We start from the raw sequence: 25,638 nt of genomic DNA, 5'->3' as shown, positions 1-25,638 counted from the left end.
CTTTCAAAGCAAGTTGGGCAATAGTAGGTGAATACCATCGTTGACCTCATGTATTAGTGAACCCCAATATATATGACACTCTTGAGCTGGAATTTTTGTAATGATTTAAGTAACCCTTATGGCCCATACTCACGAGGGACAAATGTCGCCACAACACTCAGGTCGCCCGTGAGTATGGGCCGCGCGCACCCGAACTGTCGCCCCCGTCGCTGATGTCGCAGGCGATTGAAATGTTCAATCGCCTGGCGACAGTCGCTGCCGCAACTCCGCCGCAGCTGTCGCTAGTCCGCGTGAGTACGCGGACTAGCGACAGCAACCTCCATTGAGCTACGCATAGCTTCTGGCGTGGGGAGGAGGAACGTCGACGACAGCTTCCGTAGTGCCGCTGGTCCCTCTTCCGCGTGTGTACGCGGAGGGACCTGGCGAGGAGCTGTCGCCCACACGCTCACGTGTGCTGGCGACAGGCCACTTTTGCCACCCGTGAGTATGGGCCATTAACCACTGTATCCTTGCTAATGTAAACATTTTGGCCACAACTTTTTAATTCACTTTGACTGTAGTGTGCACTACAGTGGAACAGATATCCCTCAGGTATCCTTCAATTTAGTGTGAAAGTATAGTATTACAGTATACGGTATATAACAAGCAAAGGGAGCCGCCTCTCTCTCCCCCTCTTCGCAGTGCTGAAGCAGCTAGTGTCTGTGATCTCTACTCCCTATCACCACACAGAGGGGGGGTGTCTCTCTATCACTCCCCTGTGTGTTTTCTACTGCATAGTGAGTTCCGTAGCGGAAGCGGTCACTCATAGATCCATCAGTGAGCCCAGCATCCTCTCTTCTGCCTCTTCTCTCGCCACTGTGTGCATTAGCTCAACTCCGGGTCCTGATGTCGTGTGACATCGGGAGCAGGAGCTGTGCTAATGCGCACACACCGCCGTGAGTAGAAGCAGAAAAGAGGATGCTGTGCTCACCGATGGATCTGTGAGTGCCGGCTTCCGCTATGGTACTCACTATTACACAGAGAACCTGAACTGGAAATAAAAAGTCAAAATAACCATACACGGGTCATACTTGCCTCCTGTGTAGTTTTCTCCTCAATCTCTTTATCCTCTCTTGCGTCCCATTTGTCCACTGTGATCAATGAAATTCTCCATCCTCCATTTTAAAAAATGGCCATTACCCCTTAACAGCTTCCTGGTCAGCACACTGTTAAACTGTAATATCACCCACTTGAGCCATGGGGAAACATGGACATTCAGGCCCATATGCAATTCACTTTTTCTCCTGAGTTTTCTCCTGGGTGATATTTTTAAACTTGTCAATAAAATGCCTTTTAAGCCACCAGAAAGCAAGAAAATGCTCAAAGTAATTTTGATAGTACTTATCTACTTTTTGGTATTTTTTTAGTTGAAAAGTGACGGAAAGTTATTTAAAATTGAAGATGAAAAATTATCTCCTAGGAGAAAACTGAGGTGAAAAAGAGAATTGCATATTGCCCTCAGTGTTCTCCCTAGAAATTGTTTCCAGCCGGGTGGCATGAAAAAGTAGCCGGGCGGGGCAAGATGACCGAACACTGGGCCAACGCTTCTCTGATTACAGCAGAGGAGGAGGTAAGCAAATAACAGCCGGGTGGTCACCAAAACTAGCCGGGTGGAGCACCCGGCTAAAAGAGCCTCGGGAGAACACTGGACATTACCTTGCACATTCAGTTGGAACTGACAGCTGCTGATATATAACTGACAGCATCTGGTATATTTCAGTCCTGACCAAAAATTGTCAGAACTGGAAGGGATCACTTTAAGAAGAAAATGGTGAGCTTCTGAGAGGAACTGATGGTGAGGTTAGTATGTGGTAATCATTTGCAGCAACGTCATGTGTTTATTTTAAACCATTTTACTCGCTTCAGGTTCCCTTTAAAGAGGAGCTGTAAGTCATACTATCTCAGAAAAACAAACACATATATAAGTAGATAAATACTTGCTGTACTTAAATAACTGTCCACGTTTTTGATTTTAGTGATTTTTCCACAGTAAAAAAGAGAAAATCCTTCTTAGCATTTCCCATTTAAGTGTGGCTATTTTGAAGCCAATCCTGATGTCATTTCCTCCCTTACTCTCCTCAGCCTCATTTGCCCGCCCTTCACTATAGAAAGTGCATTGTCTCAGCATAAGAAATATTGGCCAATCAGTGAGGAACAGAGGTGTGTGTGTGTGTGTGGGGGGGGGGGGGGGAACCGGAATGGAATGGAATGGAACGGAACGAGGCTTCAGCCAATCAGGCTAGCTTAGTTAAGTCTGAGGGGAAGTAGAGGAGCAAAAATGGACAATCCAGCATACCCTTCAACTTCCATTTTGTGTACCAAATAAGAGGCAGGTAAACTGGGGAATGATCATTTATCAACCAGAAAAGTAATAGTGATTTTAACTTTTGGAGTGTCTTGTTAGCATCCTGATTCCTTGTTTACCACATAAAAATAATTGATTTTTGAATTTATGCCGGACAGTTACTTTAAGGCCTCTCTTCCATGAGCAGTTGATAGGCAGTGAAATGCCTCTCAAACTCTCACAACTGCTGGCGGCTGCCTGGCAACTGCTGGCGGCTGCCTGGCAACTGCTGGCGGCTGCCTGGCAACTGCTGGCGGCTGCCTGGCAACTGCTGGCGGCTGCCTGGCGGCTGCCTGGCTGCTGCTGACAGCTGCCTGGCAGCTGCTGGCGGCTGCCTGGCAGCTGCTGGCGGCTGCCTGGCAGCTGCTGGCGGCTGCCTGGTAACTGCTAGCTGAGCACACAGATCATCTGCCCATGGAAAAGAGGCGTTAAACTGCTGATGGCATTTAGTACTGAAAATGGTAATGGCTGCTGTTTAGAGTTCAGGCTCATAAATTAAGCCCTTAAACTGAAACTAAAAATCTCTGTTCTATATTACGAATTTTCAATTTACCAATCGTATAATGCATACAATTAAATACCTCCATATGTTTTTCAGTTCAGGTTTACATGAAAAGCTGCATATTTTGTGAAAGAGAAAAAAACATTTCCATGGGAGGGTGTCTGTTTTTTTTCTGTCAATGAGCTGACTTGTTTACTTATACTGCAACATGTTTTGAAAACATATGACCATTTAGGGAAAAATGCAGGGAAGCATGAGTCACTTGCTTCTTAGGCCTCTTTCACAGTGGGACGTTGCGTTTGATGCAATGTTAAAGTCGCACAAGGTGCCCCTAACGCAGCGCATGTAGGTTATGAAATTGGACGTTATTTTGCACTGCGTTGTCTCTTGGTGCGCCATTTTCGTTGCATACTGATGGAACAAAACACTGCGCATGCGTTACATTTAAAGAAAAAAAATTACTGAGCATGTGCAACACACAACGCAGCAAATGTATTGCTAAACGCACAGCATGCAGCACATTCTAAATATTGCTACATGTTGCACACAACGCAACGTGTGCACTGAATGTCACACAGACTTTGTATTGCTGTGTGTTAGTCTGCGTTATCATTTTTTATAACATGCAACTTTAATGTCCCACTGTGAAAGAGGCCTTAATAAACACTTATGTCAACACCCTGTCCATAATTTTTCTGTAGTTTTTTTTTTTTCTTCTTGTTCTCCTATAAAGAATCTTCCCCAGACCTGACTAAAACATGCACACACTGTAGTATTACCATGCAAGAGAATACAGTATCTCATACATTATTTAAAGGGATACTGTAGGGGGGGGGTCGGGGGAAAATGAGTTTAAGTTACCCGGGGCTTCTAATGGTCCCCTGCAGGCATCCTGTGCCCGTACAGCCACTCACCGAAGCTCCGGCCCCGCCTCCAGTTCACTTCTGGAATTTCAGACTTTAAAGTCTGAAAACCACTGTGCCTGCGTTGCCGTGTCCTCGCTTCCCCTGATGTCACGAGAAGTGCACGGCGCAGGCACAGACCATATTGGGCCTGTGCAGTAAGCTCCTGGTGCCATCAGCGGGAGCGAGGACACGGCAACGCAGGCGCAGTGGTTTTCAGACTTTAAAGTCTGAAACTCCAGAAGTGAACCGGAGACGGGGCCGGAGCATTGGGGAGTGGCTGTGAAGGCACAGGATGCCTGCGGGGGACCATTAGAAGCCCCGGGTAACTTCAACTCATTTTCCCCCGACCCCCTACAGGTATCCCTTTAACACCATGAAAAAAAATGCTGTATATTTGATCATTTATGCAAAATGTTTAGTCCGGTTTCACAGCTTTTTTTTTTTTTCTTTTTCTTCTCATAGGTTGACTTCACCTTTAGTGCACCGGCTTTGAAGACCTCATTAGCATCCACCTCTACTGTGAGCAGTCATGGTAGGTAGTTTTGTAGGCATGGTTTAGAGTGTTTTACTTTTATCCATTTATCTTAAATATTAAGATCTTAAATTGTTGGAATTGTCAGTGCCAAGACTTAATTCTGAATTGCTTATATACAGTAAAGATCTTGAAGGTGATAATTGGTACCCTGCGGGTACCCTGTGCTCAAGCTAAAACTGTGTTTTGGCCTTACCTGGGGCTTATTCTTTATTATTTATTCTTTATTTCCCTGGGGCTTCCTCCAGCCCCTACAAGTCACTTGTGTCCCTCGCGGCAGCTCCATCGGGAGCGTAATGTGCATGAGCAGACAACCCATGGGGGGGGGGGGGGTTCGTCGAGTTTCAGAGTCTGCCAGCAGGAGACGGGAGAAGAGCGGAGCTGCAGCGAGGGACACGTGGCTTGTAGGGGCTGGAAGAAGCCCCATGTACGTTAAAGTAGATTTCGCATTCACCTCACTTGTCCTTTAGGTACAGCTGCGATTGAAATAAGAGATGCCACGTAGTGGACCTCTGGATTTTAGTCTCTGAAATATCTGGTTGCTAATTACATACATACGCAGTATTCTAATACATTTTTGAATGGTTCAAACGTTCAGACTTTTTCCAACTTTGTTGGCAATACTGGCAACATAAAAAGCATGGTTTATCAAAGATACTTCTTACTATGCACTGCATTTTTTCTGTTAGCTCCATTGACTTGTCTCCACATATACAAAGCATAGTGTCTAAAATGATCGTTTTGACTGATGCCAAATAGAGACATCCCTAGTTTTTCTGTGCCTGATATAATTCAGCCACCTGGACTTCACACTGAGTGCTGCTGTCCATTTTTAATGTGTACTCTAAAACTTATTAGAGCCGATAGTGTGTTAGTCAATGGCCTCTTCACATTGAGGGCCCTTTTCCACTACACAGCTGAATCACAAAATCGCAAATCGCTAGTGATTTATATAAATTGCTAGGGTTGCTACTTTATCATAGATGTTTTATACTAGACTGTATTCTATGTTAAAGTGTATAAATGTTGCCCTCTTCAAAGTCTTGGGTTTCATTTAAGGCCAGACAAGACATCTGAGGACTTCTAAAGCAAATTATACGGAAGTTTAGAGAGGTCGGGAAATTCCTGGCATGTCTGCATCATTAACATCTACTGTTTGATTGCTGACGCCACCTCCAAAGGGTTTTTACCCCACGGAAAGAGATAGCTGTGTTGGGATGTTATATACTACTAAAATGCTTACTTAGTTTTTGTCTTTTCCCCCAAAGTGAAATCCCCTGTTATAATGAATAGCAGCACAAAGAATGCAGAGGAGGAAGACACTGGATTCTTCAAACCTGCAAAGACGTTAAAAGAAGGAAGTGTAATGGATATTTTGCGGAATCCAGGTAAGCCAGTCTTGGAAACGGCTAGGTTTTGATTTTAAGTGACCTCACACTGAAGTGAAGTAAGGTTTTAAAGAGACACTGAAGAGAAAAAAAAATGATTTAATGAATTGTATGTGTAGTACGGATAATTAGTAGCAAAGAAAATATTCTCATTTTTATTTTGTTATATAGTTTTCTTTATAACATTGCATCATTCTCTAATATTTGCAGTTTACACACTACTCAGCATTCTAAATGATTTTACAGAGCAGCAGTGAACTTTTGAACCCCTTCTCAGCAGAGAAAAAGACTGACAGTTGAGATAAGCTTCAGAAGACAGAGCTGTCTGCAACTTTGAAAGTCGTGGAGCTTAATGGCTTTTCTGCATAGATAGATAACTGGAGTTTCTTAACTCTTCCTGTGCTGGAAACCATATTACTTAGGTCTCTGCTCCTAATGTTTTATTTCTTGGCTGTACTACAGATGCAAATCATTATATCATAATTTTTATTTTTGCTTCATTGTATCTTTAAATTAATTATGGAGCTGCTATACTTTTTTTTTTTTTTTTTTTTCAAAGCTTTAACCTCTGCCCATAGCTTTAAAGCAGACCTGTTACTAAAAACTCACTTTATATGAGTCGGTGACAGAATGGGTTGGGGAGACGATTGCATAGGAGAGCTAGCTTTTATTGTCCAGAATATAGAAATTTGTGGTTAATGTTTTTAAATGTTTATACTCAACAGTATAACAATATGAAAGGGTTATCAGCAGTGTTAAAAAAATAAAATAACATAAGCAAACTACACAGATAATGTTTATGCACTGTCTATATTAGTCAGCAGTGAATGGCTTTATCAGAATATTGCATTCTTTATCAGAAATTTGTATTTCGTAGGATGTAGTTAAAAAAAGTCTTTCTCATGGCTTCCTTTAGTTGCTTCTCCCCATTCCCCTCTCCAATTAGTATAAAGGTATAGCATTAACGGTACAATATTTTCCTCAGCTGTTGCTGCTGCATTAGATCAAAGTAATGGTGCCCATAGATGGTACAATATTTTTATATTTTTCGATTAAGTTTGTTCGATTATTCCATCAGATCGAATATAAAGATTTTTTCCAACATGTCCGATCGGGGTTTTATTGAAAAAAGGGATAATCTATTTTTTTTTTTTTTTTTCTTGATCAAAACATTTTTTTTTTTTTACTTTTTCGTTCGATTCAATCGTTTTAAGCAAGTAAACGGGAAAATTGAACGTTTTTATTGTACCATGTATGTACACCTTTAGCAGGATCGTAAGTAGTTGGAAGGCAATTCTGGATTGATCCCATAAGCTGGTCCATTAGGGCACTTTCTCAAGATATGATCGTAAAATCTAACATTCCAATCAACAAATTCTGTATTCTAATCGACCATAGACTTGTTGCACGACTATTTTCTCCACATACTATATGCTTTTTCTGCACAATTTGATCGTAAGGATATGTTCGAATGATCACATCTGAGGAAAATCTTGTACCGTTAAAGGGCACCTTTACATTTCTCCTCCCAGGCATGCAGTTGGGGAGGAGCTTACAACTGGTATGTCAGCTGAGGCTATGGCTCCTTACTGCAGTGACCTGTATGACTGGAATGCACCCTACCACCTGCATGCATCCCCCCTCACCTGCATGTCCATGTGAATAAAGTGCTTCAGACTTTCTGGGATTGAACACTGCAGTTACATAGTTATTTCGGTTTAAAAAAGACATACGTCCATTGAGTTCAACCAGTACTAAGTACAACTCCAGCCTGCTCCCTCACATATCCCTGTTGATCCAGAGGAAGGCGAAAAAAACCCTTACAAGGCATGGTCCAATTAGGCCCAAAAGGAAAAAAATTCCTTCCCGACTCCAGATGGCAATCAGATAAAATCCCTGGATCAAAATCATTAGGCATTACCTAGTAATTGTAGCCATGGATGTCTTTCAACGTAAGGAAAGCATCTAAGCCCCCTTTAAATGCAGGTATAGAGTTTGCCATAACGGCTTCCTGTGGCAATGCATTCCACATCTTAATCACTCTTACTGTAAAGAACCCTTTCCTAAATGGCTAAAACGTTTTTCCTCCATGCGCAGATCATGTCCTCTAGTCCTTTGAGAAGGCCTAGGGACAAAAAGCTCATCCGCCAAGCTAAATATAAATTGCCCTCTGATGTATTTATACATGTTAATTAGATCTCCTCTAAGGCGTCTTTTCTCTAGACTAAATAAATAATCCCAGTTTATCTAACCTTTCTTGGTAAGCGAGACCTTCCATCCCACGTATCAATTTTGTTGCTCGTCTCTGCACCTGCTCTAAAACTGCAATATCTTTTTTGTAATGTGGTGCCCAGAACTGAATTCCATATTCCAGATGTGGCCTTACTAGAGAGTTAAACGGGCAATATTATGCTAGCATGTCAAGTTTTTATTTCCCTTTTTAATGCATCCCAAAATTTTGTTAGCTTTAGCTGCAGCGGGTTGGCATTGAGTACGATTATTTAACTTGGCGATGAGTACTCCTAAGTCCTTCAAGTTTGATGTCCCCAACTGTATCCCATTTAATTTGTATGGTGCTAGACCAGGTATGGGCAAACTCGGCCCTCCAGCTGTTACGGAACTACAAGTCCCACAATGCATTTGCCTTTGAGTCATGACTGTGGCCGTCAGACTTCTGCAATGCATTGTGGGACTTGTAGTTCCTTAACAGCTGGAGGGCCAAGTTTGCCCATGCCTGTGCTAGACCATTGGTACGACCAAAATGCATGACTTTACATTTTTCAACATTGAATTTCATCTGCCATTTATGTGCCCATATAGCCATCCTATCCAGATCCTGTTGCAATATGACATTATCTTCCTGAGGGCCCTTTTCCACTAGCAATCGCTAGCGTTCACGCTGAACGCTAGCTATTGCTGAATCGCAATTACCGGCGATTCCCCGACGTTCGCAGCCGCGATTTTGCTATGCTATGCACTGCATAGCAAAATCGCGGCAATTATCGCTCCGCCGCGCGTTCGCGTTCCCCGCAAAAACGAATCGCGGTAGTGGAAATGACCTACCGCGATTCCCATGTTAAAAAGCAAACCGTAGCGATTGTAAAATCGCTAGCGGTTTGCGGTTTTGCGATTCAGCCAGCGCAAACGCGCTGGTGGAAAAGGGCCCTTAGAGTTAATGATTCTGCACAATTTTGTATCCTCTGCAAAAATAGCAACATTGCTCACTACTGCATCTACTAGGTCATTAATAAATAAATTGAAGAGCACTGGACCCAGTACAGACCCCTGTGGGACACCACTGCTAACAGTCTCCCATTTTGAGTATGATCCATTGACCACAAACAACTCTTTGTTTTCTGTCCATTAGCCAGTTCCCTATCCATGCACACAGACTCTTCCCCAGTCCTTGCATCCTCAACTTTTGCACCAGACTTTTGTGGGGAACAGTGTCGAAGGCCTTTGCAAAGTCCAAGTATATCACATCTACAGCATTCCCAATATCCATATTAGCATTCACTACCTCATAAAAGCTGAGCATGTTAGTCAAACAGGACCTGTCTTTAGTAAACCCATGTTGATGCTGAGAAATAAGATTATTTTCTACTATTAAGTCATGTATAGTATCTCTTAGTAACCCCTCAAATAGTTTGCATACAACTGATGTTAACCACTTGAGGACCGTGGGCTTTACACCCCTTAAGGACCAGGCACTTTTTTTTCCATTCAGACCACTGCAGCTTTCACGGTTTATTGCTCGCTCATACAACCTACCACCTAAATGAATTTTGGCTCCTTTTCTTGTCACTAATAAAGCTTTCTTTTGGTGCTAATTGATTGCTGCTGCGATTTTTACTTTTTATTATATTCATCAAAAAAGACATGAATTTTGGCAAAAAGATTTTTTTTTTAACTTTCTGTGCTGACATTTTTCAAATAAAGTAAAATTTCTGTATACATGCAGCACGAAAAATGTGGACAAACATGTTTTTGATGAAAAAAAAACCCATTCAGCCTATATTTATTGGTTTGGGTAAAAGTTATAGCATTTACAAACTATGGTGCAAAAAGTGAATTTTCCCATTTTCAAGCATCTATGACTTTTCTGACCCCCTGTCATGTTTCATGAGGGGCTAGAATTCCAGGATAGTATAAATACCCCCAAATGACCCCATTTTGGAAAGAAGACATCCCAAAGTATTCACTGAGAGGCATAGTGAGTTCATAGAAGATATTATTTTTTGTCACAAGTAAGCGGAAAATGACTTTGTGACAAAAAAAAAAAAAAGTTTCCATTTCTTCTAACTTGCGACAAAAAAAAAATGGAATCTGCCACGGACTCACCATGCCCCTCTCTGAATACCTTGAAGTGTCTACTTTCCAAAATGGGGTCATTTGTGGGGTTTGTTTACTGTCCTGGCATTTTGGGGGGTGCCTAATTGTAAGCACCCCTGTAAAGCCTAAAGGTGCTCATTGGACTTTGGACCCCTTAGCGCAGTTAGGCTGCAAAAAAGTGCCACACATGTGGTATTGCCGTACTCAGGAGAAGTAGTACAATGTGTTTTGAGGTGTATTTTTACACATACCCATGCTGGGTGTGAGAAATATCTCTGTAAATGACAATTTTTTGATTTTTTTTTTTTTTTCTTTACACACAATTGTCCGTTTACAGAGTTTTCTCCCACTGAGCATGGGTATGTGTAAAAATACACCCCAAAACACAATGTACTACTTCTCCCGAGTACGGCGATACCACGTGTGGCACTTTTTTGCACCCTAACTGTGCTAAGGGGCCCAAAGTCCAATGAGTACCTTTAGGATTTCACAGGTCATCTTGCGGAATTTGATTTCCAGACTACTCCTCACGGTTTAGGGCCCCTAAAATGCCAGGGCAGTATAGGAACCCTGCAAATGACTCCATTTTAGAAAGAAGACACCCCAAGGTATTCCGTTAGGAGTATGGTGAGTTCATAGAAGATTTTATTTTTTGTCACAAGTTAGCGGAAATTTATTTGTATTGTTTTTTTTCACAAAGTGTCACTTTCCGCTAACTTGTGACAAAAAATAAAATCTTCTATGAATTCACCATAGTTAAGCCCCTTAGCACAGTTAGGGTGCAAAAAAGTGCCACACATGTGGTATCGCCGTACTCGGGAGAAGTAGTATAATGTGTTTTGTGTTGTATTTTTACACATACCCATGCTGGGTGGGAGAAATAGCTCTGTAAATGACAATCTTTTGATTTTTTTTTTTTACACACAATTGTCCATTTACAGAGATTTTTCTCCCACTCAGCATGGGTATGTGTAAAAATACACCCCAAAACACATTGTACTACTTCTCCCGAGTACGGCGATACCACATGTGTGGCACTTTTTTGCACCCTAACTGTGCTAAGGGGCCCAAAGTCCAATGAGTACCTTTAGGATTTCACAGGTCATTTTTGTTTCAAGACTACTCCTCACGGTTTAGGGCCCCTAAAATGCCAGGGCAGTATAGGAACCCCACAAGTGACCCCATTTTAGAAAGAAGACACCCCAAGGTATTCCGTTAGGTGTATGGCGAGTTCATAGAAGATTTTATTTTTTGTCACAAGTTAGTGGAAAATGACACTTTGTGAAAGAATAAAAATCAATTTCCGCTAACTTTTGACAAAATTAAATCTTCTATGAACTCGTCATACACCTAACATAATACCTTGGGCTGTCTTTTTTTCTAAAATGGGGTCACTTGTGGGGTTCCTATACCGCCCTGGCATTTTACGGGCCCAAAACCGTGAGTAGTCTGGAAACCAAATGTCTCAAAATGACTATTCAGGGGTATAAGCATCTGAAAATTTTGATGACAGGTGGTCTATGAGTGGGCGAATTTTGTAGAACCGGTCATAAGCAGGGTGGCCTTTTAGATGACAGGTTGTATTGGGCCTGATCTGATGGGTAGGAGTGCTAGGGGGTGACAGTAGGTGATTGATGGGTGTCTCAGGGGGTGGTTAGAGGGGAAAATAGATGCAATCAATGCACTGGGGAGGTGATCGAAAGGGGGTCAGAGGGGGATCTGAGGGTTTGGCCGAGTGATCAAGAGCCCACACGGGGCAAATTAGGGCCTGATCTGATGGGTAGGCTTGCTAGGGTGTGACAGGAGGTGATTGATGGGTGTCGCAAGGTGTGATTAGAGGGGGGAATAGATGCAAGCAATGCACTGGCGAGGTGATCAGGGCTGGGGTCTGAGGGCGTTCTGAGGCTATGATTGAGTGCCCTAGGGGCAGATAGGGGTCTAATCTGATGGGTAGCAGTGACAGGGGGTGATTGATGGGTAATTAGTGGGTGTTTGGAGGAGAGAACAGATGTAAACACTGCACTTGGGAGGTGATCTGATGTCGGATCTGCGGGCGATCTATTGGTGTGGGTGGGTGATCAGATTGCCCGCAAGGGGCAGGTTAGGGGCTGATTGTTGGGTGGCAGTGACAGGGGGTGATGGGTGATTGACAGGTGATCAGTGGGTTATTACAGGGAAGGACAGATGTAAGTAATGCCCTGGCGAATTGATAAGGGGGGGGGTCTGAGGGCAATCTGAGCGTGTAGGCGGGTGATTGGGTGCCCGCAAGGGGCAGATTAGGGTCTGATCTGATGGGTAACAGTGACAGGTGGTGATAGAGTGTGATTGATGGGTGGCAAAGACGGGGTGACAGGGGGTGATGGGTGATTGACAGGTGATCAGGGGGGATAGATGCATACAGTACACAGGGGGGGGGGGGGTCTGGGGAGAATCTGAGGGGTGGGGGGTGATCAGGTGGGGGCAGGTGGCAGGGGGGGGGATAAAAAAAATAGCGGTGACAGATAGTGACAGGGAGTGATTGATGGGTGATTAGGGGGGGTGATTGGGTGCAAACAGGGGTCTGGGGGGTGGGCAGGGGGGGGGGGTCCTGAGGGGTGCTGTGGGCGATCTGGGGCAGGGGGGGAGAAATCAGTGTGCTTGGGTGCGACATAGGGTGGCTGCAGCCTGCCCTGGTGGTCCCTCGGACACAGGGACCATCAGGGCAGGAGGCAGCCTGTATAATACACTTTATAAACATTACAAAGTGTATTATACACTTTGTATGCGGCGATCGTCGGGTTAACATCCCGCTGTCGCTTCCGTATGGCCGGCGGGATGTTGCGGCGGGTGAGCGGAGACAGGCGCCGGTGGAGGATCGCGTCACGGATGACGCAATCGCTCCGCCCATGCCCCTACAAGGACCACCGCCTTTGGGCATGAGCTGGTCCTTGCGGGGTCCGCTTCCCGGCCGCCTCTGTGCGTTAGGCGGTCGGGAAGTGGTTAAGCTTACAGGTCTAATTTCCTGGATCTGATTTTTTAGCCCTTCTTAAATAATGGGAAAACTTGGGCTGTATGCCAATCCACAGGGACTCTTCCAGTTGAAAGAGAGTCACAAAAGATAAGATAAAGGGGTTTATCTATAACTGAACTTACTTCCCTTAGGACCCAAGGATGCATGCATCCGGGCCAGGTGCCTTGTCTATTTTTAATTTATTTAGTCTTGCCTTCACTTCTTCCTGCGTTAATATTTTAGAAGATTGAGACTCTTCTGCCTCTGTAATTTGCAACAGTGCGGTTTCCTTTGTTAAGACAGAAGCAAAGAAAGCATTTAATAACTCTGCCTTACCTTGGTCATCCACCATTGAGTTCCCACCCTCATCCTTTAGAAGTCCTATACAGTCTACCTTTCCTTTTTTTTTTTTTTTTTTTTTTTTTTTGATGTACTTTTAAAACTTTTTTGGGTTAGATTTGATATCCCTAGCGATTTGATTTTCAGCTTCGATCTTTGCCAGCCTAATTTCTTTTTTACAATTTTTATTGCACTCTTTATAATTGCTTAGTGCAGCCTCGGTCCCCTCCTGTTTTAGGACCTTATAGGCATTCTTTTTCCTCTGTTGGAGGTTGCTCTTCAGAATAGGGATCTGTGATTCTGCTGCTTAGAATGGTCGCATTGAGTACAAATGCCAGTGATAAAGCAGGAAAGGTAGCCTTGCTCTTTAAGTTTTTTTATTAAACAATTTTATTTATTCTACTGTAGGCTTCATTTCTACAAGTTCTGAGCAAACTAAACCTACAGCTAAAAGCACAGTTGCCAGTCCAAAGACTTTGGTGCCTGATGAGAATAGAAGACGTTCCTTGGGAATTTGGTACTGCAAGATTTGCCTAATCGAGAACAAGGCCTCTGACAGTAAATGTGCAGCTTGCTGTACGGCAAAAGACCAAGCAAGTGAAGTCACAAAGCAGTCTACTGCTTTATCAACACCTATGGCTACTAAACACACATCTCCCTTGAAAAGCATAGGATTTGGAGATAAGTTCAAGGTTGCTCCTGGGACATGGGACTGTGATACCTGCTTAGTGCAAAACAAACCGGAATCCTCAAAATGTGTGGCCTGTGAATCTCCCAAGCCTGGAATTTCAGCAAAAGCTACCTTACTTTTACTTCCCACAACAAAATCTGATAAACCTGCAGTTCCACCTGCCAATAGCCTTACAACATCACCTAGTCTTAAATTTGAACAGCTGGCTAGAAAGCCTGCTGGTTCATGGGAGTGCACAATATGCCTTGTACAGAACAAAGCAGAAGATAACAAGTGTGTGGCCTGCACTGCTCCAAAACCAGGTATGTAAATCCTTCATCACCAGAATAGCCAAACCATGCTTCATATCGGTTTTATTTTTTTGTTTGGAATTTCTAAAGTGTACCTCTAGCCACAGAAATTTAACAATATTGCCTTCCATATGGCCAGATACCTACTGATGTAGGTATGTCCTCTTTAGTCCTGCCTGACTCAGATTCTTGGTTTCTATTAGACTATTTTTGGAGTTAGTAATGCATCTTGAGATTCATTTGTGTTTCATTCAAGTGTTCTTTTGTCTAAAGCAAACCTCTTTACTCTCCTATCTAATAAACCCTCAAAGGTTGCTACATAGGTATAGAAATGATTGGGGTGGGTGTGGTTAGGCAGACGACAAGAACGGGACAGTTTGTCACTCCCAATTTTAATCTAGATGAGTGGCGACATGATCTATTGGTGATTTTGAGCAACAGAATACGGTTTAGATCTTTTTGTGCTGTCTCATGTTGATTAGTTGAATATGGTATTTCTTATGGCCACTAGTGATGTCTGCAGAGATGGAAGGCACTTACCTCGGGTGGGGGAAATCATTTGGAAGCCTTCCCCTGTCCTACAGTGGCAGCTCTAGAAGCCCCGAACAGCAGGCATGTAAATATTTGCCTTTTACGGCTCCAGCGCAGGAGTTAATGTATGGAGAGGGAGGTATCTGTGGTTAGCTGCAGTGCTGGCCTGGAAGCGTCCGCATTTGCAGTCCAAGAACTGGCGGCTTGCTAGTTCTCGTGGACTGCGTGCAATGGTGTGTGCAATATGTTTTATGTGGACATTCCCGTTCTCGTAAATATAAATGCACGTACATTCATGAAAAGCCGCATATGCCAGTGCGTTCAATACAGACCGTAGCCATCATTTTTCAGATGAGAGAGAGGGGAAATGGTTGTAGTCTGGTGATCAGTACATACAGGTAGAGACTGGCAAGTGGTCCTATCCCATGTGTGATAATGGGGTAGCGGGAGAAGTTTGGACAGCTGTCTGACCAATAAAGATAATGATTTCAGTTGGAAACGGAGCTGCAGGATCCAGACATCCAAATATTTAAAACCTGCATTACAAGAAAGACCAGGTTGCAATGCACGTAACTTGGTGCATCAATAATTGAAGTAAAATTGCTATCTGCATCAAAAAATGGTTTGCTGAACTTGGCCAATTTAAATGCATCTCCATTTACAGAAATTAGATTGTATATGTTTCTCTGTATGGTCCTGCTGAAACCCAATGTCCTGATTTTTATTTATTAAAGAGTAACTGTTAGGCAAAAAAAGCAAATTTCAATATCTGTTCTTCTGTGTTAAACAGTTAAGAAGGTAGCTAAAAAGGCAATCATGAAGTTAAAATTCTCTTACTTTTTAGTTGGCTGAATAGCATTCCTCTGTATTCCTAAGGTCCTAAGGAGGCCACCAGGCCGCATAACAGATGGTGCAAAGCATTCTGGGGCTGCTTCTTCTGCCTCCCTGGTCCTCCCATTCATTTCCCTATCCTGCCCTAATTCTTTACTGCAGCCTGATTGGCTGCCTTCTCTCTCCCTCCCGGTTTCCCCTCCCACCCTTCTGTGCATCAAGGTTTCCGTAGGTGAACCTGCGGAAGGATCCCCCGCAGAAACAGGCTCCCATGTCTGCCCAACCCCCCTCCCAACCTCCCGCAGAAGCGGGCTCCTATGTCTGCCTGATCCCCCGCAGAAGCAGGCTCCCATGTCTGCCGGTCTCCCCTCCTGCAGAAGCAGGCTTCCATGTCTGCCGGACCCCCCTCCCGCAGAAGCAGGCTTCCATGTCTGCCTGACCCCCCCTCCCTCAGAAGCAGGCTTCCATGTCTGCCTGACCCCCCTCCCTCAGAAGCAGGCTTCCATGTCTGCCTGACCCCCCTCCCTCAGAAGCAGGCTTCCATGTCTGCCTGACCCCCCTCCCTCAGAAGCAGGCTTCCATGTCTGCCTGACCCACCTCCCGCAGAAGCAGGCTTCCATGTCTGCCTGACCCCCCTCCCGCAGAAGCAGGCTTCCATGTCTGCCTGACCCCCCTCCCGCAGAAGCAGGCTTCCATGTCTGCCTGACCCCCCTCCCGCAGAAGCAGGCTTCCACGTCTGCCTGACCCCCCCCCCCCCCCCTCCCGCAGAAGCAGGCCTCCATGTCTGCCTGACCCCCCCTCCCGCAGAAGCAGCCTCCGATGTCTTTTTGGAATCGGGCAGACATACGCACATGTTTGAGGCAGCTTCTGCATTTCCATCTGCGCCTTTTTCCTTGAGGGGGAGGGCAGACATGGGAGCCTGTTTCCTGTTTATGTATAAATGATTTAGTCCGTTTTTGCCCATTGTAAAATCTTTTAAATCCCTGATTTACATTCTGACATTTATTACATGGTGACATTTTTACTGTTGGCAGGTGATGTAGCTGCTGCATGCTTTTTTGGCAGTTGAAAACAGCTGTAAACAGTTATTTTCCACAATGCAACAAGGTTCACAGACAGGAAACTGCCAGGAGTACCACAGTCCTCAGTTTCTTGTGGGAGGGGTTTCACCACAATATCAGTCGTACAGCGCCCCCTGATGGTCTGTTTATGAAAAGGGAAAGATTTCTCATCTAAAAGGGGGTATCAGCTACTGTTTGGGATACAGTTCAATTCTTGGTCGGAGTTTCTCTTTAAATGAGGACTGTGGAGGCTGACCTACTTCCCTTTTTAGCAATGCAAATTGTTTGGTTGCCCTGCTGATGATCTGCCTCTAATGCTGGGAATACACCGGTCGTTTTTTCTGCTCAATTCTCTGCTCCATCGATTTTACCGCTTGATTCTCTTATCTTCCACTCGTTTTTCTCATCTTTTTCCATTCACCTCTATCAGGAATCGAGCGGCAAAACGATCAAACGGGAGATCGGACATGTCGGAAATAATCTCTCTAACCATCTGTCTGCCGCAAAAACGACCCGTGTATTCTCAGCATAATACTTTGTCGTAGGCCCTGAACAAGCATGCAAATCATTTGCTCTGTTTGAAGTCTGTTAGCCACACACTGGTCTCAGGGGTGATAGACAGTACTACAGCCAAAGAGATGAGGACTGTCAGGCAACTGGTATGGTTTAAAGAACAAGCGACACCCATGCTAACCTAGAAATAAAAAACATAAGTAGATGCATACTACTTCTACTTGCATAACAGATGTATTGTGCTATCCACGTTATGATTACTGTGAATTTTATAAAGGAAAAGCAGAAAATCCTATTCTAGGCAGTGGCCATCTTGCCAAGCTAATGCTGACATCCTATCCTCCCTGACTCTTGTTTTCCCCCCTCCCTTGCTCATTTTGTATTCATTAGCTGCCCTCCTCCCAGATTCTTCAGACATTCCCACTGAGTTGTATTCTAGGAACTGCACTTTTTTTTTTTTTTTAAATTTACACATCCAATTGCTGAGTTACCTCAGCCTTGCTTGTAAACACAAGTGAGCAGAGGGTGTTTCTGATAAGCAGCTAGGCAGGGAACTAAATGGAAGAGGAGGAATATATTATAGATAAAAAGAACTCCCAGCATTCAACTTTTTGGCACTAGGGCCAGTCCTCCTAAAGTATGTGATAACTCCAAATCATAACAGCAGAAAGTTTTGCAAGTTTTGAATGCTGGATTAGCATCTTTATCACTTAATACACTCAGACCAGTTGCTGTTTAAATTTGATTTTTATGGTGACAATACCGCTTTAAAAGGAAATCTGGCAGCCTCCACATCCCTCTCACTTTAGGTGTCCTTTAACCACTTGCCGACCGCCCACTACCTATGGGCGCCGGCAAGGTGGCTCCCCCAGGACCGCGTAACGCTGATCGGCGGCACCTGGGGCACTAATTAGCTGTGGATCACCCGGTATTAGGCTCTGCCCACCTGCTGCCCAATTAGCAGCGCCGGGGGGTTGTAAATACCCCAATCTCGTTGTTACTAAATGTATAATACAGTACATCAAGGCAGACTGGGCAACTGTTGCTGATCTATTGCTATTATTGCCCAATTTCTCTTAACAATCTGTGTCAATTTTTTTGACATAGGACTATAGTCAAAGGTAATGGTGAAGTGGCCTCTCTCACTATGCTCAGGAGTCCTGGAGAGGAGGATCTATAAGATATCCTTATTTCTGGCCCTTTCCTGGGCTCTTTCCAGGAGTTGGGTTATCATAGTTTCTTGCCTCCAACCTTGCAGTGAGCTCCTGTGATTGTACCTCAAAAGCATGCAGGCTGGTGTTGTTCCTTCTTAGGCGCAAGTACTGGCCATATGGCAGGGAGGTTTTAACATGCTCTGGATGGAAGCTATTCCTGTGTAACAAAGAGATCACAGCTGATGCCTTCCTGAAGCCCTCACACCCGAACCCTGTATACCCCAGCACCAGCGTCAACAGGTTTGAATATATCTTGACTTGCTTGATGTGATGTACAATGTGGCACGAAGACAGAATAAAAAGCTTAAAGTGACAATTGCCCGGTCTGCCTTGATGTACTGTGTCTCTGCCAACTGTTTCCATTTGATATATACCTGTTGCACATTCTTTGGTTATCACTGTGTAAAAGCCGCAGTACAGGGGTGCCTAGGGGTGAAGATTGCCTGGTTGTATGTTGTTAATGCAGGTCTGCATACTCCTCTAAAAGAAAAGTACTGAGTGCCAAGTCAATTACCCATCAATCACCACCTGTCACTGCCACCCATCAGATCAGACCCTAACCTGCCCTTTGCGGGCACCTGATCACCCGCCCACACCCTTAGATCGCCCGCAGACCCGCCCTCAGATCACTTCCCAAGTGCATTGTTTACATCTGTTCTCCCCTCTAATCACCCATCAATCACCCGCTGTCACCACCTGTCACTGCTACCCATCAGAGCAGACCCTAATCTGCCCCTTGTGGGCACCCAAACACCCGCCCACACCCTCAGAGACCCCTCAGACCCCCCCCCCCCCCCCGATCACCTCCCTAGTGCATTGATTGCATTTATCCTCCCCTTTAATCACCCCCTGAGACACCCATCAATCACCTCCTGTCACCCCTTAGCACTCCTACCCAACAGATCAGGCCCTAATCTACCCCCTGCAGGCTTCTGATCACCCACACCCTCAGAACCCCCCCTCCCCCCATCACTATCCTAGTGATCTAAAAACCGTGATCAGTGAAACTGTCACTTTTTTAGTATCACTAGTGTTAAGTTAGGCCAGTTATTTAGCTAGTGCCCTTCGTTGGGTAGTTAGCACCCAGCCTGCCAACACCGCAGTCACTGATTATTTGCTGATTAGCATCATCACTGTCGCTAATCAGCATTGCTACTATATAGTGTCTGTAAGTGATCATTACTGATCAGTCAGATCCATATTAGGGTCATTAGGATACACTAAAAACGCAGTGTTTGACCGATCAGGCCTGATTGGTCACCTGCACTTGCGTTCAGCCTGCCCCACTGCAGTGACAGAATTTTTTTTCTGATCACTGCAAATAGCTGTAGTGCTGTAAAGATCCGTTTTGATTTTTTTTTTTCTTAATCAAAACTGTGACCACAGCTTTCTACTTCACAAGTACTCCCTTTTACTAGGTAGGTGCTCTTTTTCCTGGGTAGTCTCAGAGGAATACCCCTAAATTTAGCAGTCCACCATGGCAAAAAAGGGGTATTCCGCTAAAGAGGCCGCCGAGATTCTGACCCAGTGGGGTGAGTGCGATTGGGAAGCCTCATCCGACGAATCATCTGGGTCAGAATACGAACCGTTGAACAGCAGTGGCTCTCTGACCGATAGCAATGTCGAGGTTGAGGTCCCGGCTAGAGTCAGGCGTACCACACCCCATGTCACTGGACCGCAGGTGGCGCAGGATCAGACTCAAGGGCAGCAGAGTGGTGCTAGCGATGATCCGAGTTTTCTTGGTGAGGCATGCACCAGCAGCGTAGCATCTCCTGGACCTAGCACCAGTACTACCGTAGACCCTGGTGAAGGGGCAAGCACCAGAATGGTAGTAGAAACTGGTGGCACATGCATTAAGACCCAAGTCGCAGCCACCAGCAAAACTGACCCGTTCTACCCATAGTCTCCCAGAGGTGTTGGCAAATCCCAATTGTCAATCCCCTGGTTCCGCTGCACCCGTACTGCCACCTTTCACCGCCCAGTCTGGAGTCCAGGTGGAGACAGGTAATCTAGGATTGGCCCTAGACTTTTTTCATCTGTTCTGCACCGTGGATCTCTACGACTTAATTGTGGCTGAGACCAACCGTTATGCCACACAATACGCAACCGCCAATCCGAGAAGCTACCATGCCCAGCCTTTTCGGGTGGAAACCACTCCGTTTCCAAACTTAACATTTGTTTTGGGCCTTCTCTTTAACATGGGTCTAGTGTGTAGAATGTATTTTGGCCTTATTGTACTACGGACCCAATGCATCACATGCCCATGTTCTCTGCTGCCATGTCCAGGTCACGATTTGAGAACATCCTGCGCTTTCTGCACTTCAGTGCCAATACAACCACAAAATTCGGCCCCTCATAGACCACCTGTCATCGAAATTTGCAGATGCTTATACACCTGAACAGTCATTTTGAGGCATTTGGTTTCCAGACTACTCCTCACGGTTTTGGGCCCCTAAAATGGCAGGGCAGTATAGGAACCCCACAAGTGACCCCATTTTAGAAAGAAGACACCCCAAAGTATTCCGTTAGGTGTATGGTGAGTTCATAGAAGATTTTATTTTTTGTCACAAGTTAGTGGAAAATTACACTTTGCGCAAAAAACAATAAAAATCAATTTCCGCTAACTTGTGACAAAAAATAAAACCTTCTATGAACTCACCATACTCCTAATGGAATACATTGGGGTGTTTTTCTAAAATGGGGTCACTTGTGGGGTTCCTATACTGCCCTGGCATTTTAGGGGCTCAAAACCTTGAGGAGTAGTCTGGAAGCCAAATGCCTCAAAATGACCTGTGAAATTCTAAAAGTACTCATTGGACTTTGGGCCCCTTAGCGCACCTAGGCTGCCAAAGTGTCACATGTGGTATCACCGTACTCAGGAGAAGTAGTATAATGTGTTTTGGGGTGTATTTTTACACATAATTCTGCTGGGTGGGAGATTGTGTGTAGGAAATAAAAAATCAAAAAATTCTCATTTACAGAGATATTTCTCCCACCCAGCATGAGTATGTGTAAAAATACACCCCAAAACACATTATACTGTTTCTCCTGAGTACAGGGATACCACGTGTGACACTTTTTTTCAGCCTAGGTGCGCTAAGGGGCCCAAAGTCCTATGAGTACCTTTAGGCTTTACAGGGATGCTTACAATTTAGCACCTCCAAAATGCCAGGACAGTAAACACACCCCACAAATGACCCCATTTTAAAAAGTAGACACCCCAAAATATTCAGAGAGGGGCATGGTGAGTCCATGGCAGATTTCGTTTTTTTTTTGTCTGTCACAAGTTAGCAGAAATGGAAACCTTTTTTTTTTTTTTTTTTTTTCTTTGTCAGTGTCATTTTCCTCTAACTTGTAACAAAAAATTAAATCTTTTATGAACTCGCCATGCCTCTTAGTGAATACTTTTTGCACCATAGTTTGTAAGCGCCCCCCCCCCCCCCCCCTTCAAAAAAAAAAATCCAAATGTGTCTATTGATCAGACATGTAGCACAATAAATTTAGACAAAAATTTATATAGAAACTTTACCTTTATTTTTTTTTTTTTTTTTTTTTTTTCCTTTACAAAATTCATGTCTTTTTTGATAAATATAATAAAAACTAAACATTGCAGCAGCAATAAAATAGCACCAAAAGAAAGCTGTATTAGTGGCAAGAAAAGGAGGTAAAATTCATTTAGGTGGTAGGTTGTATGACTGAGCAGTAAACCATTAAAGCTGCAGTGGTCTGAATGGAAAAAAGTCTGGTCCTTAACCTCCTGAGCGTTACGCCACTCGGTGGTTTTGCCAGTTTGCGCCCGCCAGTCCCCCCCCCCCCCCCCAATAGAGCTCATGCCTCGTAACCCATAAGTACAAATTCCCGGCACCCTTTGATTGCCGCCGCTCCCCTGTTAATACATTGCCCAGCCTGGACCACAGATCGGCGCAGCCTCACCGCGCAGCTCCGGTCTTCACTATGGGGAGGATCGCTCATGACGTCGCTGACGTCCTACGCAAACTTGATCCTCCCCATAGAGGGACCGAAGCTGTACAGGGAGGCTGCGCGTTTGCTGGATCGAGGGGGAGTAACATAAATGGGGGGGGGGGGGATCCAGGGGTGCCGGACACTCTTACTAGCTAGCCTAATGCTAGCTAGAGGATTTGCAACCATTAGATAAAAAAAATTTCTGCATGGGGGACTCCTGGGACCACAGAGCGGTATGCCAGACAGTGTCGGGCATACCGCTAAGGAGGTTAAGGGGGTTTAAAGAGAACCAGAGGCGAGGTTCTAACAACGAAATCCCCATACAGAGGCTGGGTCTGCCTATAGAGCCCAGCCTCTGTTGTAATTCAGATTCGGTGCGGGCTGTTTACCGCCTCCTGTCAGTCTCGGCTGCTCCCCTGCCTCCTGCATCGCTCCGGTCCCCGCCCGCGTCCCTTCCCTCCAATCAGCGGGGAGGGAAGGGACGTGGGGGGACCGGAGCGATGCGGGGGGAGGGGGGGCAGACTGACCGGAGGAGGTAAACACAGCCCGCTGCTGACACGCTGCGTGGCTGTAATTTATGGGGTCTCGCAGAGCGTGGGGGGGGGGCTTAGGGGGAATCTGAATAGCAACAGAGGCTGGGCCCTATAGGCAGACCCAGCCTCTGTATGGGGATTTCGTTATTAGAACCCCACCTCGGGTTCTCTAAGGTTGCAGTCCTTAAAGTGGACCCAAATTAAAAATACAAGATTTCAGAAATAAAATCTATTTTCTAAATTATAATGATAAATAGCAGCCTTTTTTCAGCTGCATGATGACAAATATAAAATATTTTACATTTATTGGAGGAACCCCTCCCTTCTTTTCATATTGCTGGGATTTTCTGGCACACTGGTGGAGGAGATCAAAAATAAAAACAAAACACAGGCTGCTACTGATGATGTCACAGGGGAGGTGATTTCAGCTTGTGTGAGATTTCACATAGACGATGCCCTTGTGAGGAAGGGTAGCTGATGACACACACCCATGAACCTCCTACTAAGCTCAGAAGTAATGGCTGCCACCTGTATAACCCTAGTTATAAAGAGAGAGAAGGGTGAAAAGCATGCACTGAAATGCTCACAGGCTTAAAGGAGTGTTTATCTTTGTATGTGTCAGTGGTGCAACTAAATATTTTGAATTTAACAAATGTTTGGTTTGGGTCTGCTTTAAGTGGTTAAGGCAGAGGAGCTCTATGATAACCAGGCAAATAGCATTTTGTAATACTAGGTCAGCAGTGTAGCTTTCATTGTCTATATTGGCCTGCTAGATATCTAATTTGTGCCATAAAGCATCGCAGTTTGCAATCACATTATGGGTTTACTGGACCAAGCAAACTGCTGTAGGAGTAAATTTAAATGTACTCCTCCTGCAAGTCCAGTTATTACAGCTGTATACGAAATAACCTTTCATTTCTCATTTCTTTACCAGGTGCATCAAGTATAGCTGCAACATCTCTTCTGGCCCCTGTACCTCCTAACCAGGGATCACTTACCTTGCTGGATCAATTTAAGAAGCCTGCTGGAAGCTGGGACTGTGATGTTTGCTTAGTCCAGAATAAAGTAGGAGATGAAAAGTGTGTAGCTTGCCAGACTACCAAGCCAGGTTCCAAAGCTGCACTGCCAGGTGGGTGTAAAAATGTAATATGTCCAGCATTATATACTGTATTTTCTTACTGGAGTGAAGGTCCGTACACACGCCGGACTGCTGGCAACGACGGGTCCGTCGTCACCTCCCGCTGGGTGGGCGTTTCAGCAGACAGTCTGGCGTGTGTACAGTCTGTCTGCAGACTGATACGGCTGTTTCTGAGCGATCCCCCACCCCCCCCCACCCCCGCGGATCGCTCAGAAACAGCCGTATCAGTCCGCCGACAGACTGTACACACCCCGGACTGTCGCTGGATTGACCACCCAGCGGGAGGTGACGAAGGACCAGTCGTTGCCTGCAGTCCGGCGTGTGTGCGGACCTTAAGACTACATCATTTGCAAACATTTTCAACAGGTATGGGAGCGCATAGGCAGTCTTCATTCCTGGACATTGAGTTTACAAGGAACCAGACGTAGTTAGTTTTTAATTTATGAATAAACTTATAGTGGGCTGCATGGAAACCAAGCTGCTAGCACTTCTGTTTTGCAGTACCAAAATATAGGTGGAAATCTCCTGTGAATATACTGAGAAGTTTCTTGGTTTTTCCTTTTAACCACTTGCCTAACGCGCGTCGGCAAAGTGGTAGCTGCAGGCTAATTAATCAGGAAACAGCCGCTCGCGCGAGCGGCTGCTTACTGTCAATTCACGGCGGGGGGCTCCGTGAATAGCCTGCGGGCCGCCGAACGTGGCTCGCAGGCTAACTGTAAACACAAGCGGAAATAATCCGCTTTGTTTACATTTTTACAACGCTGCTAACAGTAGCAGCGTTGTACTAGATCGGCGATCCCCGGCCAATCAGCGGCCGAGGATCGCTGTCACATGACAGGCAGGAGCCTGTTAGAGGCTGCACAGGACATATCCGTTCCTGTGCAGCCTCCGATCTCCGGGGCAGGGAGGGAGAGGGGGAATCCTGCCGTGGAGGGGGCTTTGAGGTGCCTCCCCCCCGCCACCCACACGCATGCAGGAGCAATCAGACCCCCCTGGCACATCATCCCCCTAGTGGGGAAAAAAGGGGGGGGGGGGGCGATCTGGTCGCTCTGCCTGTTTGATCTGTGCTGGGGGCTGAAGGGCCCACCCAACACATATCTTCTAAATCAGCGCTGGTCCTTAAAGAGAGACTGAAGCGAGAATAAATCTCGCTTCAGACCTCAGAGTTAGCAGGGGCATGTTTGCCCCTGCTAAAACGCCGCTATAGCGCGGCTTAACGGGGGTCCCTTCACCCCCAAATCCCCCTCCGTAATGCGGGAGAGCGCTTCCTGGATGGGGCAGGGCTAACCGCCGCAGCCCTGCCCCACGCGCGTCTGTCAGCGCGTATCTCCGCCTCTCCCCTGCCCCTCTCAGTCTTCCTTCACTGAGAGGGGCGGGGGAGAGGCGGCGATGCGCCGCTGACAGACGCGACTGGAGGCAGGGCTGCAGCCGTTAGCCCTGCCTCCAGGAGCGACCAAATGCACGACCAAGTCGTGCTGGGGTGGGTTTGGGGGTGAAGGGACC

At 45.4% G+C, this 25,638-nt stretch overlaps 1 protein-coding gene across 3 annotated transcripts in view; it reads left to right on the top strand.

Moving 5' to 3' along the window:
- Window positions 1–25,638, top strand: part of NUP153 (nucleoporin 153) — a 179,938-nt gene that overhangs the window by 122,719 nt on the left and 31,581 nt on the right. For all 3 annotated transcript variants that reach the window (XM_068236949.1, XM_068236948.1, XM_068236950.1), the window contains exons 15-18: window positions 4,253–4,322; window positions 5,591–5,710; window positions 13,779–14,363; window positions 23,932–24,126. In XM_068236949.1, coding sequence (XP_068093050.1) covers window positions 4,253–4,322; window positions 5,591–5,710; window positions 13,779–14,363; window positions 23,932–24,126 — 970 coding nt within the window. The remainder of the gene's footprint in view (window positions 1–4,252; window positions 4,323–5,590; window positions 5,711–13,778; window positions 14,364–23,931; window positions 24,127–25,638) is intronic.

This window comes from Hyperolius riggenbachi, chromosome 5 (genome assembly GCF_040937935.1).
Source record: "Hyperolius riggenbachi isolate aHypRig1 chromosome 5, aHypRig1.pri, whole genome shotgun sequence".
Lineage (NCBI taxonomy): Eukaryota > Metazoa > Chordata > Amphibia > Anura > Hyperoliidae > Hyperolius > Hyperolius riggenbachi.
This window is presented reverse-complemented; position numbering and strand designations above follow the sequence as displayed.